The sequence below is a fragment of the Sorex fumeus genome, unplaced genomic scaffold (assembly GCF_029834395.1).
Source record: "Sorex fumeus unplaced genomic scaffold, SorFum_2.1 ptg000265l, whole genome shotgun sequence".
NCBI classification, from domain to species: Eukaryota; Metazoa; Chordata; class Mammalia; order Eulipotyphla; family Soricidae; genus Sorex; species Sorex fumeus.
Window position 1 is genome coordinate 32,387,597 of NW_026606322.1, and position 27,757 is coordinate 32,415,353.

At 41.5% G+C, this 27,757-nt stretch overlaps 1 protein-coding gene across 1 annotated transcript in view; it reads left to right on the forward strand.

Annotated features, from left to right (window-relative positions):
• The window catches only part of LTN1 (listerin E3 ubiquitin protein ligase 1), a 68,668-nt gene that overhangs the window by 27,768 nt on the left and 13,143 nt on the right, over window positions 1-27,757 (forward strand). The window contains exons 14-25 of the mRNA XM_056109470.1: window positions 1,060-1,213; window positions 2,167-2,311; window positions 3,476-3,662; window positions 8,868-9,027; window positions 9,990-10,094; window positions 14,346-14,488; window positions 17,117-17,252; window positions 17,441-17,585; window positions 20,216-20,429; window positions 21,173-21,410; window positions 22,548-22,622; window positions 26,371-26,557. Of these exons, the coding sequence (XP_055965445.1) occupies window positions 1,060-1,213; window positions 2,167-2,311; window positions 3,476-3,662; window positions 8,868-9,027; window positions 9,990-10,094; window positions 14,346-14,488; window positions 17,117-17,252; window positions 17,441-17,585; window positions 20,216-20,429; window positions 21,173-21,410; window positions 22,548-22,622; window positions 26,371-26,557 (1,889 nt within the window). The remainder of the gene's footprint in view (window positions 1-1,059; window positions 1,214-2,166; window positions 2,312-3,475; window positions 3,663-8,867; window positions 9,028-9,989; window positions 10,095-14,345; window positions 14,489-17,116; window positions 17,253-17,440; window positions 17,586-20,215; window positions 20,430-21,172; window positions 21,411-22,547; window positions 22,623-26,370; window positions 26,558-27,757) is intronic.

A 27,757-nucleotide genomic window follows, 5' to 3' on the forward strand; every position in this document is an offset into this window, starting at 1 on the left:
CTGACTCTGTGCTCAGGGATCAGTGCTAGCAGGCTCAGGGGGCCAAAGGGGTGCTGGGGATTGAACCCTGGTTGTCTGCGTGCAAGACAAAACACCCTGCTGTCCTATTGCTGTGGCCCTAGTCTTTATTCTTAGATGGGAGTGTTAATATTTCATTTCCCTAAAAGGTAAAAAGGTAAAGGCCCTCCCGTTGATCGTCGATTTGCTCTAGCGGGCCCAGTAACGTCTCCATTGGAGACTTTGTTGTTACTGTGTCTGGCATATCGAATACTCTCGGTAGCTTGCCGGGCTCTCCGAGAGGGGCGGAGGAATCGAACTCGGGTCGGCCATGTTGGCCGCATGTAAGGCGAACGCCCTACCCGCTGTGCTATCGCTTCAGCATTTCCCTACTTGTAATTAAATTTTTTTACTTTTTATAAAAAGAAAAATGAAATTTTTTTACTTTTTATAAAAAGAAAAATGAAATTGTCTTTTTTTTTTTCCCCTTGTATGTGTGTTGCTTTGGGACCACACTTGGAGGCACTCAGGGGCTATTCCTGACTCTGTGCTTGGGGTGGGGAATAAGGAGTCTATTCTAGTGGTGCTCTGGGGAACCAGGCTGTGCCAGGGATTGAGCCCCAGACCTTCTGCGTACAGAGCATGTGCTCAGCCTACAGTGCTATCTCAAGCCTGAGAATGTCCTTTTGAAGGGTTGTATTCTTGCTTTCTCTAGTAATTCAGAGTTACCTGAAAGAAATAGGAAAAATGACTTATAGAGAGCTCGCCTCCCTAACCTGTTTTTAAATACTAACTTTCCTGTTGGGAACAGGCATACTTTTCAAATGTCCAAAAGGACAACTCTTATAAACAAATCTCAGAACATTAAAAAAAAAAAAAAAGCAATTTATATGAAATGAGCAAGCTCGAATTACTGAAACAATTGAACAGTCAGTAAGATTGTTTTAGTTTTTCAATGGTACCTTAAAAATCTCAGATCTCCAGTGAATTCTTTCAGATAGTTTGTACTGATCATAGCTATGTTAATGGGGTTACAATTTACTGTTGATATCTTGATTTTAGACTTTCTTCTATGCAAACTGAGAAATACATGGCTCTCTGGTGTGAATTTATTGGTCCATCAGCCTGGCAATACGTATAAACAGAGTACCTTCCTACGTTTATCTGCACTGTGGCTGAAGAACCAAGTTCAGTCTTCTGTTCTGGATGTAAAAAGGTAGTCTTTTCGTGCCCACTTTCCCAGTTTCTAACATATGATCTCCACCTTTAAAATTCCACGGTTAATCTGAGTGACTGTGAAAGGCAACTGAGTTCTGAAAAAAAAATCTATAGGATCCAAACAGATTTTCTTCCCAGAGAGACATCATATCATAATCATCAATATGTTGATGATTATCCAGACTCATTTACTTGAAGAATAATGGAGTATAGTCCATTTCCTGCATTTCTCATTTGTGGATAGTGATGTGATTGGGGTACTCTCTTATGTCTCAGGCCACTGTGGATTGTGACCATGACACCTCATATTATAACATAGTCACTGTTCTCCAGTATTTTTTTATGAGGTTCGAAAGCTATTGGGTTCTTTGTTTTTTGTTTTTGTGTCACACCCAGCTGTGTGCAGGGCTTACTCCTGGCTCTGTGCTTAGGGATCACTCCTGGCAGGGCTTAGGAACCAGATGGGTTGCTGGGGGTTGAACCTCGGCTACATGCTAGGCAAGCGCCCTACCTACTGTACCTGGTCCTGATTGTTACTGGTTTAAGTCGCAGATATTGTCCATATGTAACTAAATTCATGTATAATGATCCAGTGAAAATGAAGAGAGACTGTCTCAGAGTCGGTTGGAGTTTGGGGCAGATCTTTTCTGATCCTTATGCTTTCTTCTTGGACTAAGGAAATTAGTCCAGAAATACCTTATCTGAAATTCCTTAGTTCTCCCTTTGTGTTGAGATTAAAATGGTGTTCAATTTCAAATCAAGAGTTGGATTAAAGTCTCTGATTTGACTTGTGCATGTGGGTAGGGAGGGTGTTAAAGGTATGACTTTGCTTTATTGTTATTTTTTTCTTAAGGCAAGCTATTAATTGCTCTAGGGTATTTACTGTGTTTCTGGTGACAGTTATCATATTTCCAGAGCACATGGACATTAAAATTTTTTTGCTGCTTTCAGTCTTCAAGTTCTTTTGTCGACTGTTGAGGATTTGCTAAATGCGTTTCTAGAAAGTGAAGATACTTCTCTCCTGGGAGTTTATATTGGAAGTGTAATGCCAAGCAATAGTGAATGGGAGCTGATGAGACAGTCTCTTCCTATGCAGGTATGGTTGAAAGCAAAAATCACAGATCTCACCTGAAGTTTACATGTCCTACAAGCTAAATTTTTTTTTTTTTGTCTTTTTGGGTCACACCCAGTGATGCTCAGGGGTTACTCCTCGCTCTATACTCAGGAATTACTCCTGGTAGGCTTGAGGGACCATATGGGGATGATGGGGGTCGAATTCATGTCTGCTGCGTGCAAGGCAAACACCCTCCCCACTGTACTATCGTTCTGGCTCCCCAAATTTTTGTTTTATTCAGGGGAAGAGTCAATTTTAATTGAGTATATTCTGTTTCACCTGGGGGAAGAAATAAAAGGCTAAGGAAATGATAATTTTACTTTATCTTTATGTCTTTTAAACGTTTATATGATGCATGCTTGCTACTTGCAAGATACCAGTTGACATTGTGTAGCCATGGTACAAGGTGCATAAAACTGAGCTCTATTGTCAAAGATTCTTATACATATGTCCATCATTTCTTTTTTTGTTGTTATTGTTTTGAGCAAGCTACCCGTGACGTGACGTATTCAGTATGCGAGACACAGTAACAAGTCTCACAATGGAGATGTTACTGGGCCCGCTTGAGCAAATTGATGAACAATGGGAGGACAGTGACAGTGACAGCGTGCTGTTTTGAGGGACCATATGGGGTTTCAGGGATCAAACCAGGGTTGGCCACATGTAACACATGTAAGGCAAGCACCCTCCCTACTGTAATCTTGGTACAGCCCCCAAGTTGATCATGTACTTGTGTAGAAACCAAACTTCTAGGAGTCTGAAGTTTTGTGAATAAATTAGTTTTATTTTTGTTTATAAGATATTTGGGCATTGGGGAGGGCTGTGCTCAGGGTTTACTCCTGGAGGTGCTTGGGGAAATCTTTAGGGGTACCAATGATCAACATGCAGGCAAGCACCTTTGCCACTGTTCTGTCCTTTGGCCCCTGGCCCCAGTCTTAATTATATACATAATCATTTAATGTGTCTAATGATTTTGAATTTAATTTTTTTGTTGTTTTGGGAGCCATACTGGGCTATTCTCAGTGAGCCCCAACTTAGGGCTCAGGTGGCCATGTGGGGTACCAGGAATGTGAGGCAAGCACCCTTTCCACTGCAGTCTCTCCAATCCTGTGCTTTTGTATCTAATTTAATATATTCTTTTTACAGTGGTTGCACAGACCGCTTTTAGAAGGAAGATTGAGTTTGAATTATGAGTGTTTCAAAACCACTTCTAAAGAAGAAGATACAAAGAATCTCCCCAGCCACTTATGTACTTCAGCATTATTGAGCAAAATGTTACTAGTTGCATTGAAAAAGGAATTCGTTCTAGAAAATAATGAACTTGAGAAAATCAGTAAGTATATATGAGCATTCAGGTATAAGTACAAATGTAAAATTGGAAGTAATTTTTGTTGGGGAAAATTCCAAATAATAATGGTGGGTCTTTTGTCGTAATGTTGAATGTGATCAAAGTAGAGAGAGAGTAAAGTAGAAATCTGCCACACAGGCAGGGGGAGGATTGGCGGGGGAGGGTGGGGGATATACTGGGGTTCTTGGTGGTGGAAAATGTGCAGTGGTGAAGGGATGGGTGTTAGATCATTATATGACAGACCGACACTTAAAAGGCTTTGTGACTATTCTCCCAGTGATTCAATAAATTAAAAATTTTAAAAAAAAATTGGAAGTAATACAGTTTTGAAATTATTTTCCTCACTGTGCAACTTAAATCTTTCAAGAATTTAGACTCTTGAGCTGTCTTACTTTATTTTATTTTTGCTTTTTTGAGTCACACCCAGCGATGCTCAGGGATTACTCCTGGCTTTGCATTCAGGAATTACTCCTGGCAGTGCTGAGGTCTATATGGGATGCTGGGGATTGAACCTGGGTTGGCTGCATGCAAGGCAAAAGCCTTAACCACTATACTATCGCTCCGGCCCCAAGCTGTCTTATTTTAAAGATGAGAAATTTGAGGTTATTTAAAGTGGTTAATGTTCAATTGCAATTGAATGTAAACATAATAAAATCTGGGCAGAGTCTTGTTGCTTCTAGTGAAGAAGAATTTGGCTCAAGGTCAGTTACTTTAACATGTGTCAGTATAAGCAGTTTGTGTATTGCACAACCCTAAGGAATCCTTTATGTCTTCATCAAGGGCCTAGAATTATTAGTTTATTTCTTAACCACTATTACGCATTCATAGGACTGTAATCTTTTCTTGATAATTGTAGAGATTCTAATGTTGAATCCCAAAGTCTTAGGAGCTCTTTTTCTTTTTTTTCCTTTTAATAATGTAGGAGTACTGCAGTTTATTCAGCCATTGATTAAGTTGATTGAATTGGGCGTGGATTCCACATTACTTTTTATTTTCAGAGTGTTAATTTTATTTTTTTTATTATATGTATTTATCCCTGTGAGATACAGTTATATCGCTTTCCTGTTCAGTCATACAGTGATCAAACGAAACCCTCCACCAGTGCACATCTTCCACCACTAAGGTCCCCAGTATCCCTCCCCCCATCCCATCCCTCCCCCTGCCTCTGTGGCAGGCAATCTTCCCCATACTCTCTTTTGTATTGCTCATTATGAATAGGATAAGGTGTCGCAGATGCGTTCTCCTGGAATTCTAAAATTTTAGATGGTTAGGGTCTGGAGGGATCTCTGTAAGAGCGGCTCAGTTCACAGATCCTTTTGTGTGTCTCTGGATCATGGCCGCTAAGGAGTTTAAACAGCAGCTGGAGGGAGTTCGTGGGAGTGACCTTTAGGGTCCCATGGCAATGCGGGGGTGGAGGGGTGTTTAAGAGAACCAGACCATCCCCTATCCCTTGAGGCCTGGAGTTTGCTGTCACTGAACCCACATACCTGCACTTCTCATTGGGCTCTGGTAGTTGTTGGCCGCTAGGGTTCTTAGGGGGCATGTGGAGGGACGACACTTGCCCCCATCTGAGGCACCCCAGTGAAGTTGTCCTGGCTTCTTGTTCATTAGAGCTTCTAATGTTCTTGTAAAGATTCTAATCTTGAATCCCAAAGACTTAGGAGTTCAGAAATTTCCTTCATTCCAGGAAATGTTGTAGAATTGTAGATTACAATGTGAACTGTGCAAGCTGCTGTTGAAAGTAGGAGATCTGCATAATTATGTATTATATTTGTTTAAGCCCTCTGCTGTAACTGTTATTAGCAGAGAAGAACATTGGCCTGATGCAAGAAAGCTGGAATACCTCTTTCAGTTAGCCACTTTCACATACCATTTGGGCCCGAAAATTAGACCGTTGTTTACATTTCTCACAGAGTGAATGTGTTCCAACATTGTAGTAATTCCTTTTAAAATTGTTACTGATTAAAAACTGACATACATTTAGTCTTCTCATTAGCCTAGTCAGTCAAATATTTTCTTATCTTGACTTCTTAGCATTAATTAACTTGTAAAAGATAGACTTGGATTTGTTCCAGCTAGATCTTAAGACTTCTGAATCCAAGTTCTGTGCACAACATTTTTCCTTTTATTGAAACATCATGGTTTGCAAAGTTGTCCATGATACATTTGTTATAGGCATTCAGTATTCCAGTACCAATCCCACCACCAATGTGAACTTCCCTCCATTATTGTCCCCATTTTCCCAACTACCCCCCTCCCAAGCCTGCCTCCTTAGTAGGTACAAAATAATTAATTTTATATTGCTCAACAACTAAATGGCTTATGAGATTATAAAAAAACTCCCTCAGTAAAAGAAAATTTGTGAGAATTGTTGTATCTCATTCTGGTGTCATTGTCTGAGGGTTTCCTAAGCTGTTTCTCGCTAGTTGAGCTTTCTGTGTTACTGTTGTTATTTATTGAGTTTCATTGTCTTTTGTGTTCTTTTCTAATTGGATATGCTCCTACTGGAATGTCAGTGTTGGAGAATTTGAAGGTGTGCTCCAGAAACTCCAGAATACTTAACTGGAGTTCACATGGCAGCCATTGTCAAATGGGATTGGGGGGTAGGGGGGACTGCTAGGGGTTGTGAGGTCCAGAAGGGTAGTCAAGTGGGTAAGCTGCTTACCCTGTACACCGCCAACCCTGGTTCAATCCCCAGCACCCCGTATGGTCCTCCTCGCCCTGCCAGGGCTGATCCCAGAGCCAAGAGTTAGCCCTGAGTATTGCTGAGTGTGTCCCCCAAACAAACAAAACCATATGATATTCCAGGATTGCTTTTTTTTTTTTATTACTTTTAATATATAGGTACTTGAACTTACTGTTTACAGCCAGTCCTGTAAGGTAGATATCTCAATTGATAACTATGTGTGTAGCTCCTTTGAGCCCAGACCCCTTTGTCACTGAGGCCCTGACATGCTGTTACCCAGTTCTTAATACTTTAGCTCGAGCTAGTCATCACAGGGGTGGATCCTTAGTAACTTATCCTGTATTGCAACTTTTTTTAACCTTAGATGACAAAAATGTTGGTACTGTTCTTCCAGTATTTCCATTATTTTAGGTTCCTGAAATATTCTTAATTAGATAAGGAACCAAGTGGGAGATGGAAAGGAGTGTTTTTTTTTGTTGTTGTTTTTTTTTGGGGGGGGGGACTTTTTTTGGATCACACACCTGGCAATGCACAGGGCTTTACTCCTGGCTCTGCATTCAAGAATTACCCCTGGTGGTGCTCAGGGGACCATATGGGATTCTGGGAATCAAACCTGGGTCAGCCATGTGCAAGGCAAATGCCTTACCTGCTGTGCTCCAGCCCCAGAAGTGGCAATCTTATTTTTTTTTTAATTTTATTGAATCACTGTGAGATAGCAACAAGCTTTCATGTTTGGGTTACAATCACACAATGACCAATCACTCGTCCCTCCACCAGTGCACATTCTCCACCACCAATATCCGCGGTATACCCCTCCTTTCCCACCCTCCCTCTGCCTCCATGGCAGACATGATTCCCCATAATCACTCTCTACTTTTGGGCATTATGGTTTGCAATACAGACCCTAAGAGGCTACCATGTTTGTTCCTTTATTTACTTTCTGCACACATCTCCCATCCCGACCGATTCCTTCAGCCATTTTTTTCTTAGTGATCCCTTCTCTTTTCCAGCTGCCTTCTCCCCTTTGCTCATGAGGCAGGCTTCTAGCTATGGAGCAATCTATGTGTCACATGTATCCACTATCCTTAGGTGTCAGCCTCATGTTATGTTGTTTTATACTCCACAAATGAGTGCAGTCCTTCTATGTCTGTTCCACTCTTTCTGACTCATTTCACTTAGCATGATACTCTCCATGTCTGTCCATTTATAAGTAAAGTTCATGACTTCATCTCTCCTGACAGCTGCATAGTATTCCATTGCGTAGATGTACCAGAGTTTCTTTAACCGGTCATCTGTTCTAGGACACTTGGGTTATTTCCAGATTTTGGCTATTGTGAACAGTGCTGCAATGAACATATAGGCACAGATGTTATTTCTACTGTGCTTTTTTTGCATCCTCGGGATATATATTCCCAGAAGTGGTATTGCGGGGTCATATGGAAGGTCAATTTCTAGTTTTTGAAGGACTGTCCATATTGTTTTCCAGAAAGACTGGACTAGTGGGCATTCCTACCAACAGTGAAAGAGTGTTCCTTTTTCCCCACATCCATGCCAGCTCTGATTGCTTTTCTTTTTTTGAATGTGTGCCAGTCTCTGTGGTGTGAGATGATATCTTATTGTTGTTTTGATTTGCATCTCCCTGATGGCTAGCGATGTGGAGCATTTTTTCATGTGCCTTTTGGCCATTTGTATTTCTTTTTTGAGGAAACTTCTGTTTATTACTTCTCCCCATTTTTTGATGGGGTTGGAGGTTTTTTCTTGTACAATTCTACTAGTGTCTTGTATATCCTGGATATTAATCCCTTATCAGATGGGTATTGGATAAATATTCTTTCCCATTTTGTGGGCTCTTTCTGTATTTTGGTCACTGTTTCTTTTGAAGTGCAGAAGCTTCTTAGTTTGATGGAGTCCCATTTGTTTATGTTTGCTTCCACTTGCATGGTCAGTGCTGTTTCATCCTTAAAGATATTTTTAGCTTCAGTGGAGATTTCTGCCTACATTTTCCTCTACCTTATGGATTCATGTCTGATATTGAGATCTTTAATCCACTTTGATCTGACTTTTGTGCCTGGCATTAGATAGAGGTCACAGTTCATTTTTTTGCAGGTAGCTGTCCAGTTTTCCCAGCACCACTTGTTGAAGAGGCTTTCCTTGTTCCACTTCACATTTCTTGCTCCTTTGTCAAAGACTAAGTGATCATATATTTGGGGGTCTGTGACAGAATATTCAACTCTGTTCCATTGGTCTGCAGGTCTGTTTCTAGCCCAGTACCATGCTGTCTTAATTACTACTGCTTTGTAGTGCAGTTTGAAGTTGGGGAGGGTGATAAGGAGTGGCAATTTTTAAAAAATTTTTAATCAGATTCTCAGTTGGAAATCTGTTCATGGATGTTTTGAACTGAGTGGACACACACACAGGCATGTTGAAGAATGGGAAGTAAATGGAACCTGACTGAAAGTCTGTTCAGAAAAATACATGTTGTGATATGGGTTTTATTTTGTTAGTTGCAGAACTGCTATATTCACTGCAGTGGTATGAAGAATTGGATGACCCGCCTATTTTTCTAACTGGATTTTGTGAAATGCTTCAAAAAATGAGTATTACATATGACAACTTATGTGAACTTGGCAGTACTTCTGGCGTTTTACAGCTGTTGTTTAACAGGTAAGGTTTAATTAACAGGTTTAATATTCATTATTGGGTATCTGCTTTTCTAATATATATATAAAAAAAAACCCCAAGAGGCTTATGACAAATAAAAAGGGGAGAAACCTATAGCTTTGCTTGTTGTTACAAATACATCTTTAACATACCCATATCTCCATCTCCCAGGGCTAGTACCGTTATGGAAACCGTTGTCACACAGGTTATAGCCATTAGATGATTTGCTTATTGAAGTTCTTGTGCTGAACAATTTTTTTTTCTATTTTTATTCTTTTTTTTTGTTTTGGGGCCACACTTAGTGGTGCTCAGAGCTTTCTCCTGACCCTGCACTCAGGAATTATTCCTGGCAGTGCTTGAGGGACCATGTAGGATGCCTAGGATTGAAGCTCAGGTAGTCCGCATGCAGGGCAAGCGCCCTATCCACTGTACTATCACTTCGGACCTTGAGCAGCTTTTGCTTTAAGAGTATTTCACTTCCCTTTCCTTTGACTAAGCTTTGCAGGGTTCTGACCCAGAACTGAACAGGTTTTACCCACTTCTATTCCACCGTCTAGACAATCGGAATTTGGTCCTATAGCTTCTGCCAGTCTCTCATCCTCGAGTCTAATCTTTGACTGTTGCATGATTCGTTTGTTTTTTGTTGTTGGGGATGTAACCCAGCACTTTCTGTGGCCTACCACTGGCTTATACATAATGACCTCTGTAGTCTGATCTTGAGGGTCATCTTCTTTGTGGGGATTTGGTGCTTGGATGGAGTGGAGAGCTCAGCATTGGGTGTGAAGGAGTGTTAGAAGCCTAAGCTCCCAGTTCTGTTTGGTCAGGGCAGTTGTTAAGGTGCAGAAATGCAATGTGAATTGCTGCTTCACAAAGTAGTTTTTTAAATTCTCCTATAGTTATCCAGGTAAACCAGTGTTGAAAAAAATCTTAATGCATTTTCAATATGCATTTCTCTCTTTTATTAGGTCCATGGAAAATGGCACCCTTTGGTCTCTCATAATTGCTAAGTTGATCCTTTCCCGAAGCATTTCATCTGAAGAAGTAAAACAGCATTACAGGAGGAAAGAAGGGTATTTTTTTTTTTTGACTTTTTAACTTCCTGCAGTTTCATCTTGGTAGCCCTCAGCTAATGAACAGTCTCTTATGATTTAGGAAAACACAGTATAGCAAATGTGAAAATTAATAAAAATGAAAATTAAAGATTTCAAATTATTTGTTATTTTAGGTTAAAGATTTTTTTCCTTCATACATAAGCATTTATTTTGCTTTTGGGGCCACACCTGGCAATGATCAGGGGTTACTGCTGGCTCTGCACTCAGGAATTATTCCTGGCAGTGCACGGTGAACCATATGGAATGCCAGGGATCCATGTTGACCGCATGCAAGGCACATGCCCTATCCTCTCTACCATCACTTTGGCTCAGGAATTATTCCTGGCAGTGCACCGTGAACCATATGGAATGCCAGGGATCCATGTTGACCGCATGCAAGGCACATGCCCTATCCTCTCTACCATCACTTCGGCCCCTATAAAAAGCATTTAATAGTTTATAATATTGCTGTGGAATTTTATACTTGTTTTGAACAAGTAGCATTTCATAAATATGTTCTCTTTTCCCTAGAAATCTTTTTTGTTTTTTTTTTTTGTTGGGGGGCCAGCAGTGCTTAGGGCTTACTCCTGGCTCTAGGCTCAGGGATCACTCCTGATGGGCTTGGAGAACCATGTGGGATGCTGGGGATTGAACCATGTCAGCTGTGTGCAAGCAAATTCTCTCCCTGCTGTACTAATCGCTCAGATCCCTCTAGAAATTCATTTGGTAGACATTTTTCTTTTCCTGCTGTCCTATGGCTTTATTTTTTTTTCAGCCTGCAAGTAAAAGAAACAGTGCAGAGATTCTTCTCAGTTTCTCCCAGTGCCACCATTTAGTATATGTTTTGGGATTATTAACAATTGAGAAAATGGCATCGCTACACTAGACAACAGGCTTGCACGTACTCATTTGTGTATTCTGTATGTGGTACATGTGTGATCTCTGCCACAGTGTAAGACATAGAAAAGTTCTATTATGAAGATCTCTTTTTGTTACCTTTTTTATAGCCTGGCAAGCTACCCATGATGTATTCAGTATGCCAAAACACAGTAACAACAAGTCTCAAAATGGAGACGTTACTGGGCCCGCTTGAGCAAATCGATGAACAATGGGAGGACAGCTTTATAACTACAGCTCCCTCCCAGCCTGATCCCTAGTTTTCAATAATATCTCCATGATGATATCATCTATAAATGTTACACAAATGGAATCATACAGAGCAGGTTCAATCAGAGGTCATTGTGATTTGGGGTTAAGACTACTGCCATAAATCAAATCACACAACTAATTTTGCCTCCCAGCGCTTATGAGAGTTATATTCACCCTGTTTTGGAGTCTGTCAATCAAGTGAGGCAGAGCATCATTTCTAAAAAACAAAACAGGGACTGGAGAGATAGAACAGTGGGCAGTGTGCTTGTTTTGCATACAACCAACCCAGGTTCAATCCCCAGCACACTATATTGTCCGCCAAGCACTACCAGGAGTGTTTCCTGAATGCGGAGCCAGTAGTAAGCCCTGAGCATTGTTAGATGTGGCCCACAAACAAACAAACAAACCCATAATTTAAAAAACTGTTAAAACTTGCTAACTACCATCTGAACTTTCTGAGACGCATAATATTTTTCCATGGCCTTTAGTTTGTATAATAGTAATTGTGAAATGATAAAATGAAGTTTCTTTTGATACAGCCTTTTTCATTTAGCATAAGCTAAACATATATAAATATGTGTGTACATATATATATATATATATTTAAGATTATGGGAGTAAATGAGGACTTAAAGAATTTCTAGAATAGAATCAGGGAGAGAGCTCAGGGATTTATGGTGCACCCTTTGCATTCATTGCTCTGAGTTCCAGCCCTGGCACTGCATGTTTCACTGCTGGTATGTGTCTAAAGCCAGTCAGATTGGCCCCTTCAACCTCTGTCCAGCAGGGGCTGGTGGAAGAAAACACAACAAATACATAAACAGACAGACATACAGGGGCTGTCTGTGCTTTAGGGTCACTTGGGAGGCTATGAGTGTTCTCCCAGGCTGCCTATTCACTAGCAAATCACTCCCCCTGCCCACGCAAGCTATTGTTTAAGTTGACAAAGACATTAAGAACAGTTGTAAGCACATCAGCTTTCAGTAGGTTCGTGAAGAGCAGAGAATGGGGTATTTCCCTGAGCCAGTCAGCTGGCAGCCTTAAAGTATAAAATCGTGACAGTTTCTAACTCTGTCTTTGCCCCCCGTTACTTTCTATATCTAAAAGACCCTAAACTGTTCTATTCTGTACTCTCCTCGGCTTATGTTGGAAAGTCTCTTATATTATTCTCTCCTGGACAGATATTATTATTTGCAACCCATTATATTCTTCAGACCTAAACTGTTTCATCCAGGTGGAATATTCCAGCCTTGGGGTTTTGGGGCTAGGGAGGCGATTTCCCACAGTCCTGCATCCCCTTGAGCACTACTGGCAGGACCCTGTGATCTCTGAAGGACATGAGCAACTTTGTGTCCTTGGGCCCTTCTATTGAATTGCCCAGCCCAGTTAGCCAGATATTCTTGGAGTGACTCCCAGGTGACTGTAGAAGTTCAAGTTAAAAAGAAAATTCTGTTTTATTTATTCATATTGGTTTTGGTGGTACTCAGTGCTTAGTGCTGGCTCTGTGGTCAGAGGTCGCTTCTGAAGGTACTCGTGATCATATGTGGTGCCAGGAATCAAACTGGATTGGACCAGTGCCAAACAACTACTTAAATATCTATAACATCTGTACCAGCTCTCTGCCCCCCCCAGCTTTTTTTTTTTTTAAGATAAGTTTTAGACCAAATCACTAATGAAATAGATATAGATATAATACTACTACATATGACATATGAATGTTGATGATTGGCTATTTTGGAAGGCAGTTTAAAATTATAAAAATAAGTTCAAATAAAATTCTCAAATTTTTAAAACCTACTAAGTGGTATTTCACGCATGCAAAACAATAGCATTTATCACAGCTTTATATGTAGCACGGTAGCACTGTCCCCCGTTCATTGATTTGCTTGAGCGGGCACCTGTAACAAATTGTGAGACTTGTTACTGGTTTTTAGCATATTGAATATGTCTCAGGTAGCTTGCCAGGCTTTGCCGTGTGGACGAGATACTCTCAGTAGCTTGCCCGGCTCTGAGAGGGGTGGAGGAATTGAACTCGGGTCAGCCACGTGCAAGGCAAACGCCCTTGAGAGAGACCAATGATGTTGCTCAGATGCTAGAGCACGTGGTCTGCTTGTGTGAGGCCCCTGGTTCTGTCCTTGGCATCACATGGCCCTTTGAGCAGGGCTGAGTCTTACGCCATAGTGATTAAAAACAATTTGGGGAAGGGGAGAATGCCTCAAAGTCCAGTAAGGAAATCTATTCCATCCTATTTAACTAGTAGGGAAATAATTATGTAAGATGGAATCGATTTGTTTTTAATTTAGTTATATAGTTTTAAAAGAGAGACTTACTTATTTTGGTTTTGGGGCCATACACAGTGGTGCTCAGGGTTTACAGCTGGCTCTACACTTAGGGATCACTCCTTGTGGGGCTTGGGGAGGGACCATATGGAGTTTCAGGGGCTGAACCTGGGTTAGCTGTATACAAGGCAAGCATCCTACTTGTTGTACTGTTGCTCTGGCCCAAGAATTGCTTATTTAAAATACAATTTTTTTTTTAACCTCTGTTGTGGTGGGATCAAACCTAGGTCTCATGCATGCAAAGTAAACACTTCATCACTTAGCACTTCCCTGGCCCCAGATTACTTGATCTGTTTTATAGGTTCTAGTATAGAAAAAGATCTGCAAACAATTTAAATGCAAATAGTGTTTTTAGTGTGACTTCATTGTGTAAATAAAGCCTAACTATATTCATGGCATATATAGATATCCGTTTGTAGAAAGATACAGACCTGGAATTGTTTAAATTGAAATAGTTAACTCTTAAAAGAGCAGTCATGTTATTTACATAATTTTAAGAAATATACATGGGGAAATTTTATGCATGCTTATAATAAAAAAGTGTAACAAAAAGGAAAAGTTAATATACATAATTTATTTATTTAAAATGAAAAGTGTCAATTTCTGCTATAGTTAAGTATCATTAGTATTTTAGTACAATTATGAGGATTATTGGTTCTTTGCTGCTTATTCATGTGAACAAAAATTTTGAAAATAACAGTTTAGGATAAACATAATTTTTACTTTTTCTTTTCATGAACAGTTTTTTCCCACTAACAGAAGGTAGTATGCATACCATCCAGAGTCTCTGTCCATTTTTGTCAAAAGAAGACAAGAAGGAATTCATTGCTCAATGTATACCTGCCCTTTTGGCCTGGACTAAGGAAGATCTTTGGAATACCAATGGTTAGTTGCTTAGTAGTAAGCATCTTAATAATTTAATGATTATATGGTGGGAAAGACTTGTTTCTTAATACCTAAACCCAAATCTCACAGCTAAGTGTTATTGTTACAGATTTACTCCTAGTCTGTAGGTTAATTACAAAACAGATTGACAGTAAAATGAGTTTTATTGGAGACTCTTATATTAAGGGAGTGTTTACAACCACAAATATCCTGTCATATTGTATCCATCTGTAGCTTTTGACTTGTCTTCTAGTTAACTAAAGAGTGACCATATAAAGGTGAAGATGAATAGCTCTTACTTTCTTTCAGTCTTTTTAAGACCCTTGAACTCTTATCATTTGTTTTCTTTCCTTTGTCAGGAGGGTTGGGGCATATTTGTTGCATTGTCCAGGGTCACATACTTACTTGCTTCATGCTGGGGAGTGATTGCCATACTCACAGACTTGGTCGTAGGTCACTAGAGATTGTGGTTCTCGGGGTCATGCTAGTAATGTGGCCTTGACTGGCCTCCCACCTGTGATGAAACCTCGAAGGTCATGCTTGTCAGGCAAGCGTTCTCCCACTGAGTTTTATCCCTGGCTCCTGAATATTAATTTCATAAGCACATACTGAGCTCTGGTTTTATAATTCTTGTAGAGAAGGCAAACAGAGAAGGCTTATGATACTGATGTAGCGAAAGAATTGATTCTTTGTGCAAATGGTAGAAAAGGAGTCTTCACTGCTTTAGGGTGACTATCAGTGACCATTTCTGAGAGAGATATTTATATTTCACTTGAAGGATAATTTTCCTTATGGATGTAAATGGGCCAGGGATACAAAAGCAGAAAACAAGACACATAGTTCTATTTGATAGCTTCTTGCAGTGAAGGTTGGAGACCAAGGGTATTGGGATGCTTAAGAGCGTGTACATTGGACTGCAGCAGTAACACAGCAGGTAGGGTGCTTGCCTGGCACGCGGCCAACCTGGGTTCAATCCCTGGCATCCTATATGGCCCCTGGAGCTGACCAGGAGTGATTCCTAAGTACAGAGCCAGGAGTAAGCCCTGAGCACCACTGGGTGTGACCCCAAAACAATAAAAAAAAGAACATGAACATTGACAAGTGTTAGGAAATGGGTCATAAGACCTAGATTTTTGCGGAGCAAAAGACTTGGATTATAAGCTGTGGTTAGTAAGGAAGCTACTGGCTCCAATTAGGAGACAAGAAAGCCCATTGCTTTTATTTAGATTAATTTGGACAGTTGTATAGAGGGTAAATGTGAGAGAGAGATTGATGGTAGACCGGGTAGGAAGCTATTTGGACAGTCTTTAAAGTTAAAATCAAGGCATTCAAAGAAGAGAAGGGTGGGGCACGAAAAAGATGAAGTAGAACTTGTGAGATTTTTCCATCATGTATCTGTATTGGAGATAGACGGAAATACCATTGGTTCTTTCAGAAAGCCGAATGGAGGGTTAGAAACAGGCTGGGGTCGTATCCTGGTTAGATTCCAAGGAGCGGTAGCTTCCGGACTGGATAGAAATACAGCTTCAGGAAATGTTTGTTAACCTCAGCTTGGTGCTAATTTAAACCCATCTGTCAGGATAAATTTGTGTCAGGAGAGTGAGGAGTGGAGAAGGAAGACCGGGGAGGAGTCCGTGCCTTTCGGGCCTGAGGCCCCAAGTGCATGGTGCTCTTCTGCCCCAAGGCCCCTGGCACTGTTGTGTGATGCGCTGGTGGCTACTGCACATATTTGGCTCAGCCATTGAATGGCCAGGTCAGGCTGAGTATCATAGGGAGTGGCCCCTGGCCCCAGACACTGTTATGGTGTCTCCCACCCACTCTAAGGAGGATTCCAAGGGAGCAGACATCTCAGGAGTATGTTGGTAGAGGGAGATGGAAATAAGAACTAGAGGAGTTCTGCCATCAGCCCCAGGGGGCAAACATTTCTGGATATGGCCAGCCCCAGAACCCTGGTTAGGAGGCCCCTCTGTCAAGAAAAGAGGAGTTTTAGGAAATAAATAAAATGACCCCCCCCCCATCCCCGCATGCACACAAACACACACACATAGGTTCTAGTTTTAGCAAATGCTAAATTGGGTAAATGTATGAATTAGGGAATGGAATTTTTTTTTTAATTTTTATTAGTGAAACACCATGAGGTACAGTTATAGACATACAAAGTTTTGTGCTTGGGTTTCAGTTATACAATGGTTGAGTACCCATCCCTCCACCAGTGCCCATTCCCCACCTCCAATGGTCCCAGCATCCCTCCCACCCGGGAATGGAATATTTTCTTTTCCCAACCATATTTAAGTTTATTCTGGCGATGTTATTTTTGTTTTATTTTTTTTTTTTAGAAAAGTGGGAACACTGAATATAAGGCCCATCTATGTTCATTTAGCTAAGATAAAAATACAGTATGGAATTGTTGAGGGCAGTGTTGTTCACCCACTTCCTGCCATCTGTGTTCCATTGCTTTCTTTGCTGGGAGCATATATGGGTTTCTGTCCCCTGAAGTTTACAGTCTCTTGTTGATGTTCATAGAAGTTTTTTTTCTGAGTGTGTCTCAAAGTGTTTGATCTTTCTTGACATAGAATGTCTTTTTTTTTTTTTAAATAAAAGAAATGTAATTTTATTTTGAATTTTTAGGAGGTTTTGGACATCTTGCCATTTTGAATTCCTGTTTGAAAACCAGAAGCATAGATGATGGAGAATTATTGCATGGTATCTTAAAAATCCTAATGACCTGGAAGAAAGATCATGAGGATATTTTTCTTTTCAGTTGGTAGGTGATACCTTCTCCTCTTTTCTCCTCCATTGACACCTTATGGAGTCAGGTTTGGGATATTATAGTCACAATTGTGTAGATTAAGACAACTAAGCCAGATCATTATAGGACTTGGAATATTTTCTAACTGGATGGCTGTAAAATTTTCTGATACTTTTTTCCCTTTGCTTTTGTCTTGACTATAGTAATCTCTCAGAAGTAAGTCCAGAGATACTGGGTGTAAATATAGAAATAATGCGGTTCCTTTCCCTGTTTCTGAAGTACTGCTCCTCTCCCTTAGCAGAGAGTGAATGGGACTTTATCATGTGCTCCATGCTGGCTTGGTTGGAGGTAAGTTCCCCTTGTTGTTACATGTCTATTGATTCTTCCAACCTACCTGTATGTCAGAACACTTTACTCATTTTATACGTAATCTTTCACATTCTTTATTTTTGTCCCTTCCAGGCTTTCAGCCAGGGCTACAGGGAAGTTCTCTACCACTGAGCTACAACTCTGGCCCCCAAGTCTTATTCTTTCATGATTGTAGTTAACTAGGCAAGCATTTGAACACATTATAGGTATATTCCTTCCCCGAATAGTACAATGGTCAAAGTTCTGCCGGAATCACTCAGTGCCGAAATGTCTAGCTATTGAGAGAATGTCGCAGCACATCCTTTTCAGGCTTTCTCTTTGCATAAGACAAGTCTTTCTGTCTTCTTGGTTTCAGTCAAATTGTTTTAAAACTGCCGTGTTTGTGTTGCCAGCAGACTGCATTTCAATATTGATAGAGATGCTAGAGTGATAGTACAGTGGGTGGGGCATTTGCCATGCACGCAGCTGACCTGGGTTCAATCCCTGGCATCTGATGTGGTCCTCTGAGTACCACCAAGATTAATTCCTGAGTACAGAGCCAGGAGTAACCCCTGAGCATCACCTGGTACGGCCCAAAAACAAAAACAAAAAACAAAACAAAACAAAAAATATTAATAGAATTCAGAGGGAATTATTATTCTTTTTTTGACCCAAAGAAGCCGAGTGGCTAATGGTTCTGAAGCAATAGAGTTGAATTAGTCAATCTCTGCTCTGCCTGCTATTAGCTGCCTGGCACAGGATTTTTTTTTCTTTTTTTCTTTTTTTTATTATTAGTGAAACACCATGAGGTACAGTTGTAGATTTACAATTTTTTGTGCTTGGGTTTCAATTATACAACGATCAAATACCCATCCCTCCACCAGTGCCCATTTTCCACCACCATGGATAATATCCCTCCCACCCCCATCCCCCCCATCCCCCCTGCCTCTGTGGCAGGGCAATCCCTTGTGTTCTCTCTCTCCTTTTGGGTGTTGTGGTCTGCAAAGGAGGCATTGGGCACAGGATTTTTAACTTGACCTAGTTGAGCTTCAGCTTCTTATTTAAAGAAAAAACAAAAAACTTACGTTTTTTGCATGTGTGAGGGCCCTTGGTTCAATTTCCTGTCCTCCTAGACCCCACCTATGTCTTCATCAATAAAAATCAGTGCGTTTATTATTTCCCAAGATGATTATCAATGTGTGTTGATGCATTTCACTCTGTAAATTGATAATTTTGACTGATGGTAATCACTTGATTCATATCTTTTTTCATAGTTTTAGAAAAACTGACTAAAAGATGTCAGATTAAATGGATTGATTCTGATTTCTAAGATTTCATTTTTGAGGAAAGGTTATTTTGATGCAAAATTTATATCAGCTAAGGCTAGCCATTTCAAAGGTCTTCGATTTTCCAAGCTAGACAGGGGCCGAGGAAGTGGCCAGAGCTCCCAGGCCTGATCCGTGAGGCTCTGAGGCCTCCCAGCACCTAGCATTGCCAGGTGTGGCCTGGCATGCCCCAGACCTGGAGCTGTCAGAGTGGCTATAAAAATAAATTAGGGGCCTGGAGTGATTGGTAGTCCAGAAGGCTCAGTGTCTGTAGCATGAATGATTGATCAATCGGTCGGAGGCACAGAGGCAAGTCAAGCGAGAGGAATGTATAAGCACAAAGGACCATGGCTCGCTCTTGGCTCTGTGGCGAAGAAGAGCTTCTTATAGTCTCCTTTTATTTACTTTCCTTCCGTATACATCTCTAGTGAATTCAGTACAGTGAGGGGAATCATTAACAGAAAAAAGGAGTTGTAGGATAAGCATATATCATCAAGACATCAAAGTATACATTGTCCTACCAGGTCCAGGAACCAGATGGCTACAATCTCCAGGGAGGAAAGCATGGTCGAGCAGATAGGCTCCATACATCTTGACCTCCTCACACCTGGGATGTGATAAGTGGGAGGAAAAAATGTTTACATTTAAAAGTTAAGTTAGGGGCCAGAGCAATAGTACAGTGGGTAGGTGGTTTGCCTTGCACACAGCCAAACCGGGTTCAATCCCTGGCATTCCATATGGTCACCCAAGCACCACTAGGAGTAATTCCTGAGTGCAGAGCCAGGAGTAATCCCTGAGCATCGCTAGGTGTGACACAAAAAAATAAGTTAGGTCTGAAATATGTGGGAAGGGCAGGACCCCTTCTTTGTACTGCCAGAACTTAATGTATGATCAAGCTGGCGCCAGGGGGTTGGTTGACCTTTTCCAGATTAGTCAGACTCACAGGCTTCAGCTCGCCCACTTAGTTCAAAGTAGGGTCCTGGTTCTGCTTCCTGCGTGCAGGGCAACATCCAGGGACTCATCCTAATGATCTGGCTAGGCACCAACAGAAGTCTGCCTTGCATTGTGCCAAACTGCTTTGAATCCCCAGTACCACATATGGCCTCTGAGCACAGCCAGAGGTATCAGTCACTCCTAAGCTCATAGCTGGGAATAACCCCTGATCATTGCTGGGTATGGACCCCCCCCCCAAAAAAGAAAAAAGGTATGGAATATAAAATTTACAATGGAAGGGTTGTCTGTATTGCCTTGATTTGTGATGTTCTATGGAATTCCTCTTCCCTATTGCATTTTCTGCTTCTCCAGACGACAAATGAGAATCAGGCTCTGTATGGTGTCCCGCTCATCCAACTATTTGCCTGTGTCAGCTGTGACTTGGCCTGTGAGCTCAGTGCTTTCTTTGAGTCCACCACCCTGGAGACACTTGGCAATCTTCCTGCAAATCTAATCAGTGAATGGAAAGAATTTTTCTCCCTAGGCATCCACAGTTTGCTTTTGCCTCTTTTGGTGACGGTTACAGGCAAGTGAAAAGGAAGGGGTGGGGGGGCACATGAAAAGTGGGGGGCGGAAAACTTCAATGGAAAAGGCAAAGTAGAAACTGTTAAACTGTAAAAGAACCAGGGAGAAGTTTCACATTGAAAAAGGGGACGGGGCAAAAGTAGAGAGAGATGAGGGAAACTGTCTGCCATAGAGGCAGGGGGGCATAGAGGGGACACTGGGGACATTGGTGGTGGAAACTGCACTGGCAGAGGAATGTGTTCAATCATTGTATGACTGAAACCCAAACATGAAAGATTTGTAATGGCATCTCAAGGTGATTCAGTTTAAAAAGGGGTTGCGGGGGGGAGGGGGGTGGCTAGGAAAGAAAGCTTTCATGAAGAGGGTAAAACAGAAACTGTTAAACAGTAAAAGAACCTGGGAGAAGTTTGAAATGAATAGTCTCTTATGTGCTTCTGTTTTACAGATCTGAGTGAAATAATGGTGTTTCTGAACGCCATTGCAAATGATAATAATAGCAATTTAGATCCAAGTTATTATTCAAACTTGTCTTTGAGTATATTTAGGGTTAAGACAACAGAAGTTTTTTAACAGCTGAGGTGCTCTGAAGTTTATATTTATTAAATGATTCTAGTTAGGACTTCTCTAAAACTTCTCAGGTATTTTTCTTCTTTAAAATCACAGTGGACTGTATCAGCTTCATTTTTTCTGTTTTCCTCACTTTGTTTTGTGCTGCATGTGTTGCTTGCATTTTTATATCTTCAGGAGAAAACAAAGACGCATCTGAAAGGTCCTTTCAGAATGCAGTGTTGAAGCCCATGTGTGAAACATTAACATACATCCCGAAGGATCAGCTGTTGAATCACAAACTCCCTGCAAGATTGGTTGCTGGCCAAAAAACAAACTTGCCGGAAAATCTCCAGACTCTACTAAATACTTTGGCCCCATTGCTCCTCTCCAGAGCTCGACCTGTGCAAATCGCTGTGTACCATATGCTCTACAAGTAAGTGTTCTATGATATTCTTTAAGAAAATGTATAATAGGATAATAATAGCAGCAAACAGAAATTTACAACAGAATGCATCTTCAGTGTTAATGCATAGTCCTTCAGACACATTCCCCCAAAGTCAGCTTGTCAGTCTTGCAGTAACAGAATTTCTAGTTTTTATTTTTCTTCCCTCAGCGGGGACTGTAGACTGGGGCAGTTGATCTCCTTGGTGACTGCATGGTTCCAGGGACTAAGCTAGGGGCCTGAGGCTTGCCCTGGGTGTTCCTAACCCACCGCACCATCTTCTGGACCAATCCCTGTGAGAGTTCTCAGGATCACCTCTGTGCATGGGAGTCGAACTGGGGTTCAAATTCATGACCATGTGCTTGTCAGCCTCCTCCCACCTCCACACACACTTTTTAAAAAGTCTTATATAGTGGGGCTGGAGCAATAGCACAGCAGGTAGGGCATTTGCCTTGCACGCGGCCGACCCGGATTCGATTCCCAGCATCCCATATGGTCCCCTGAACACCACCAGGAGTAATTCCTGAGTGCATGAGCCAGAAGTAACCCCAGTGCATTGCCGGGAGTGACCCAAAAAGAAAAAAAAAGTCGTATATAGTAAAAGTCATATGTTGCAATTACATTTACATAGTCCCAGCCATTGGCAGTTTGGGTGGGGGTGGGACCCACTTAAAACTGGATTCAGCATATTGACACCAATGCTGTCATTTGTGTTAATTAAAGCACATCTGGGTGAGAGCCATTGGCATTGTGTGCTGGCATCAGCAGTTCACAGACCTCTGTTCTTTTAGGCAGGATCACTTCATTTAAAATCAAGTGATGGGGACCGGAGCAGTAGTATAGCGGATAGTGCGTTTGCCTTTCCCACAACTGACCTGGGTTGGATGCCCAGCATCCGATATGGTCCCCAGAACATGATGGGGACCGGAGCAGTAGTATAGCAGATAGTGCGTTTGCCTTTCCTGCGACTGACCTGGGTTGGATGCCCGGCATCCAATATGGTCCCCGGAACACCATCAGGAGTAATTCCTGAGTGCAGAGCCAGGAGTAGCTCTGATTGCCAGGGGTGAACCCAAAAAAAAGGGAAAAAAAAATCCGAGTAAAATCAAGTGATGGTCTACTTTGCAGATTAATGCCTGAATTGCCACAATATGATCAGGATAATTTAAAGTCATATGGAGATGAAGAAGAAGAACCAGCTCTGTAAGTTGTTTTAAATTTTTATTTCAATTCTTAGAATTCATCTCACTTTCAATGCCTCTTTCTCTGGAAGACTGAGAACAAGGTACTTTAATTTAGGTATTGTTTCAGCAGAGCTTTCATTTATTTTTATTGAATGACCATGAGATGGGCTGGAGCGATAGCACAGCGGGCAGGGCATTTGCCTTGCATGCAGGCAACATGGCCGACCCCAGCTCAATTCCTCTGCCCCTCTCAGAGAGCCCGGCAAGCTACTGAGAGTATTTCGCCCGCACGGCAAAGCCTGGCAAGCTACCCGTGATGTATTCGATATGCCAAACAGTAACAAGTGTCACAGTGGAGACGTTACTGGGCCCGCTTGAGCAAATCGATGAACAACGGGAGGACAGTGACAGTGACAGTGACACCATGAGATACAGAGTTAGAAAGTTATGATTGGATTTCAGTCATGTAATGTCCCTTTATCAGTGTACATACATTTCCCACCACCAACGTCCCCAGTTCCCAGTTTCACTCATTCCACTGCCTCCCTTTTCCCCTCCCCTCCCAAAGTCTGCCTATGTGACAAGCACTTTTCTTCTCTCTTTCTCTCCCCCCACCTTTCGGCATTATGGTTTGCAATACAGGTATTAAACAGAGCTCTTAAAGTTATTTATGAGATTAAGTTATCTATAAAGTTATATGGTTCCCCCTAAACTATAGAAGTCACCCCAAAACATTGTTTTTTTTTTCTGTCGTTAATTATCCTTTAATCAACTTAGGGGTAAATTTGATGCTGTTTGGTCAAACTTTGTTAGTTCCAGATGGTGTTGTGGAAAGAGTACATTAATTCAAAATTTATTGAATCCTTCACGTAAAACATTAAATGCTGAGGAAAAGAAGTATATTTAATAAAGCATTTAGTAGCTTTACATTGTGAACAGTAGTAGGTAGGGTGTTTGCCTTGCGGCTGACCTGGTTTCGATTCCTCCATCCCTCTTGGAGAACCTTGCAAGCTACTGAGAGTATCCCGCCCACATGGCAAAGCTTGGCAAGCTACCCGTGGCGTATTCAATATGCCAAAAACAGTAACAACAAGTCTCACAATGGAGATGTTACTGGTGCCCGCTCGAGCAAATCAATGAACAATGGGACTAGAGTGCTACAGTTCACAATAATTCATCATATTTTCTATTCGAACACTATTCCCACCACCGCTGCACCTTCCCATCACCATATTTTGTATGTTGCCACCCCCAGTCCCAAACTGTACCCCCAAAGCAGAACCAAAATAATTAATTTTGTATTGCTTGTTATTAATAAGCCGCTAAAAATGTTGCAAAAAGTTCTCCTTAGAGGAAAGTCTGTGAAGATTGTTGTATTTCACCCAGGAGCTCTTAAGCCCTTCTATAAGAGATTATTAACGTTAAAGGTTGAGCTTTGTGTGCTCGTATATATATATATATATTCTCCCCCTGAGTTGGTTGCCCCATCAAATATGGTGTGCTACTCTTGGTACATCAGTGGCGTAGAGTACGAGATGTTGTGCGGCCGCATGAAGGGCTACTTACTCCTAACTATATAGATTCACAGCACTGAAAATGGTTTCTCACCTAAAGAAAACTCAAGTTTGTTGGACAGAAGACTAAATGGAGAAGTGTGCGTAATGGGAATGGTGGTATAAGACAGGCCCGGCAATGCAAAGGAGGGTTGGGCTACTTAAGACCCAAAGGGCCTTTCAAATAACAAGTTTTATGACCAGGGTACTATTTGCTAGAAGATGGGTTTCAGCACTGCTTCTGCAAAAGAGTAGGAGGTGCAAAAGAGTAGGAGGTGCAAATGCATTGTGAAAAGAAGCAAGCAAGGGTGTGATCACCGCACAAGTTTTGTAACGGTGTACGGAGGGCAAGGTGCAGAGAATGAGAGTTCGTAGGTTTGTGACAGTTGATACGAATTGAGGAAGGAAGGTGGGGACAGAGCGGTGCCTCAGAGGACTGTGTGATGCCAGGAACCAAACCTGGGTCAGCTGCATGCGTGGCAGGTGCCCTACCTGCAATACTATCTCTCCAGCTCAGTAATTTGCATTATTTACTTAATAGCATTTTACTGCATGTCACAGATTTTTTGAGGGATTTTTGTTTGTTCTTGCAAAAGCATAGCATACAATAGTTCTGTGAAGCTTTTCTTTTTTAACAACTTGTACCATTATTGAATAATGGGGTGCAATGATTATACAGTGAAAAATTGGTATGTGTGTTTTCATGTTCTACAGTTCCCACTAAGTGAAATTAAAAGTAAAAATTAATTCTGAAGGTAGACCTTTAAGACTCTAGAGCTCTGGAAAGTAGAGAAAGACTTCTCTAAAAGACTTGAAGTCAACTCCTGCTCTCTTTGCTAAGGACTAATTTATGAAGAAAAACTGTCATTTTCCATTGAAGCTAATGGTATCTTCAAAGATGCCACGCCACTGGCCGAGCAAGTGAAAACAGAGATAGATAAATGGGACTATCTTAAACTAAGAAGCTTCTGCACCTCCAAAGAAACAGTGACCAAAATACAAAGACAGTCTACAGAATGGGAAAGGATATTCACCGAATACACATCTGACAAGGGGTTGATATCCAGGATATACAAAATACTGGTTAAACTCCACAAGAAGAAAACATCCAACCCCATCCAAAAATGGGGCAATGAAATGAACAGAAACTTTCTCAAAGAAGAAATCCGAATGGCAAAAAAGCACATGAGAAAATGCTCTACATCATTAATCATCAGGGAGATGCAGATCAAAACCACAATGAGATACCATCTCACACCTCAGAGACTGGCCCACATTCAAAAGAACAAAAGCAACCGATGCTGGCGTGGATGTGGGGAGAAAGGGACACTCCTTCACTGTTGGTGGGAATGTCCACTGGTTCAGCCCTTCTGGAAAACAGTATGGACGATTCTCAAAAAATTAGAAATTGAGCTCCCATTTGACCCAGCAATACCACTCCTGGGAATATATCCCAGAGAGGCAAAAATGTATAGTCGAAGTGACATCTGCACTTGTTTGTTCATTGCAGCCCTCTTTACAATAGCTAGAAACTGGAAGAAACCTGAATGCCCAAGAACAGATGACTGGTTAAAGAAACTTTGGTACATCTACACAATGGAGTACTATGTAGCTCTTAGAAAAGATGAAGTCATGAAATTTACATACAAGTGGTACAATATGGAAAGTATCATGCTAAGCGAAATGAGTCAGAAAGAGAGGGATAGACATAGAAAGATTGCATTCATCTGGGGGATATAAAGTAACAAAGTATGAGATTAATACCCAAGAATAGCTGAGATCAGCACCAGGAGGATTACTCCATAACTTAGAGGCCAGCCGGGTATCCTAGAGGAAAGGGCAGTTCAGATAGAGAAGGGAGCACCAAATAAAGGATGTTTGGAGGATCCTCCCAGGAGGGGAGATGCATGTCGAAAGTAGACTATGGACTGAACATGTTTGCCACTCAATGCCTCTTTTGCAGACCACAACACCCAAAAGGAGAGAGAGAACACAGGGGATTGCCCTGCCACAGAGACGGGGGGATGGGGGGATGGGGGTGGGAGGGATATTATCCATGGTGGTGGAAAATGGGCACTGGTGGAGGGATGGGTATCTGATCATTGTATAATTGAAACCAAAGCACAAAAAACTGTAAATCTACAACTTTAAAAAAAATAAAATAAAATAAAGGGGAAAAAAAAAAAAAACTGTCATTTTCACTTTTGTCCCGAGGTCTCCACCCACAGTGCTGATGTCTCTTCTAAGCTCTCAGGAGGACTTACTAGAAAATATTTTGGAATGTGTTCCTGTTGGGCAGATAGTCACTATTAAGCCGCTGAGCGAAGAATTCTGTTATGTTCTGGGATACCTCCTCACTTGGAAATTAATACTTACTTTTTTCAAAGCTGCTTCATCACAGGTAAACAAGTAACATGTCTTGGATGTCCTGTGCTATCTGTGCTTACGAAATTGTCCTAAACCTCTTCCTTCTTTTGTTCAAAATGGAGAGGGGCCTGAGAGACCTACCGGATAGAAAGCTCTTGTGTCATACTACCAACGTGGTTTGAACCTCTGGCATAGCATATGGTCCCCAAGCACCACCAAGCCTCACTTCTGAACAGAAAGCCAGGAATAGCCTCTGAGCACTGCTGGATGTGGTCCCAAACTCTTCCCCTGCTCCCCACAGTTGTCTTTGAAAAGGGGGAAAGCACCTTACATTGTAATCTATTTAGCCTCAGGAACTGCTGAATTTCAGCTCCTGCTTTCTCACCTCCCACAGTATTCTACACACACACACACACACACACACACACACACACACACACACCCCTCTCTCTCAAAAATACACACACTTTTTTCCTTTCACACATTCTCTCTCTCTCTCTCTCTCTTTCCCTCTCTCTCTCTCTCTCTTTCTCTCTCTCTCTCTCACACACACACATATTTTTTTTCTCACACACACACACCCCAATACACAATTTTTGCGAAGATAGTCTCAGGAATGTGCTTGCTTTCATCCTCCTCCCACATCTCGTCCCCCACCTCCCCCCACCAAAGGCAGCCATCTAGTCCTTAATGAAGGAAACAAAATTTATTTAACAATATTGTACTACCCAGGTAGTAATTTTAAAAGAATTGCATTTTACTAATTTTTCCTTGATAGCTTCTGACTCTTCATTGTAAATTCACCTTAAGATCACACTGTTTAGGGCCTGAGAGATAAAAATGGTGAGTACGGTGTTTGCCTTGCACATGACCAACCAGATTTCTCTCCCCAGCACCTCATATGGTCCCTAGAGCAACACCATGAGTAATTCCTGAGTGTAGAGCCAGGAGTAACCCCTGAGCATTGCTGGGTGTGCCACTGCCCTACACCCTCCTCCCCTCAAAAATTCACTGTTTAGACAGATATTAATAAAGCATCATCCAATGTAATGCAAACTCATCTCTTAAGTGATTAAAAAAAATCTTTTATTATTTGGGCTGGAGCAATAGCAAAGTGGGTAGGGTGTTTGCTTTACATGCAGCCGACCTGGGTTCAATTCCTCTGTTCCTCTCGGAAAGCCCGGCAAGCTACCAAGAATATCCCGCCCACACAGCAGAGCCTGGCAAGCTTCCC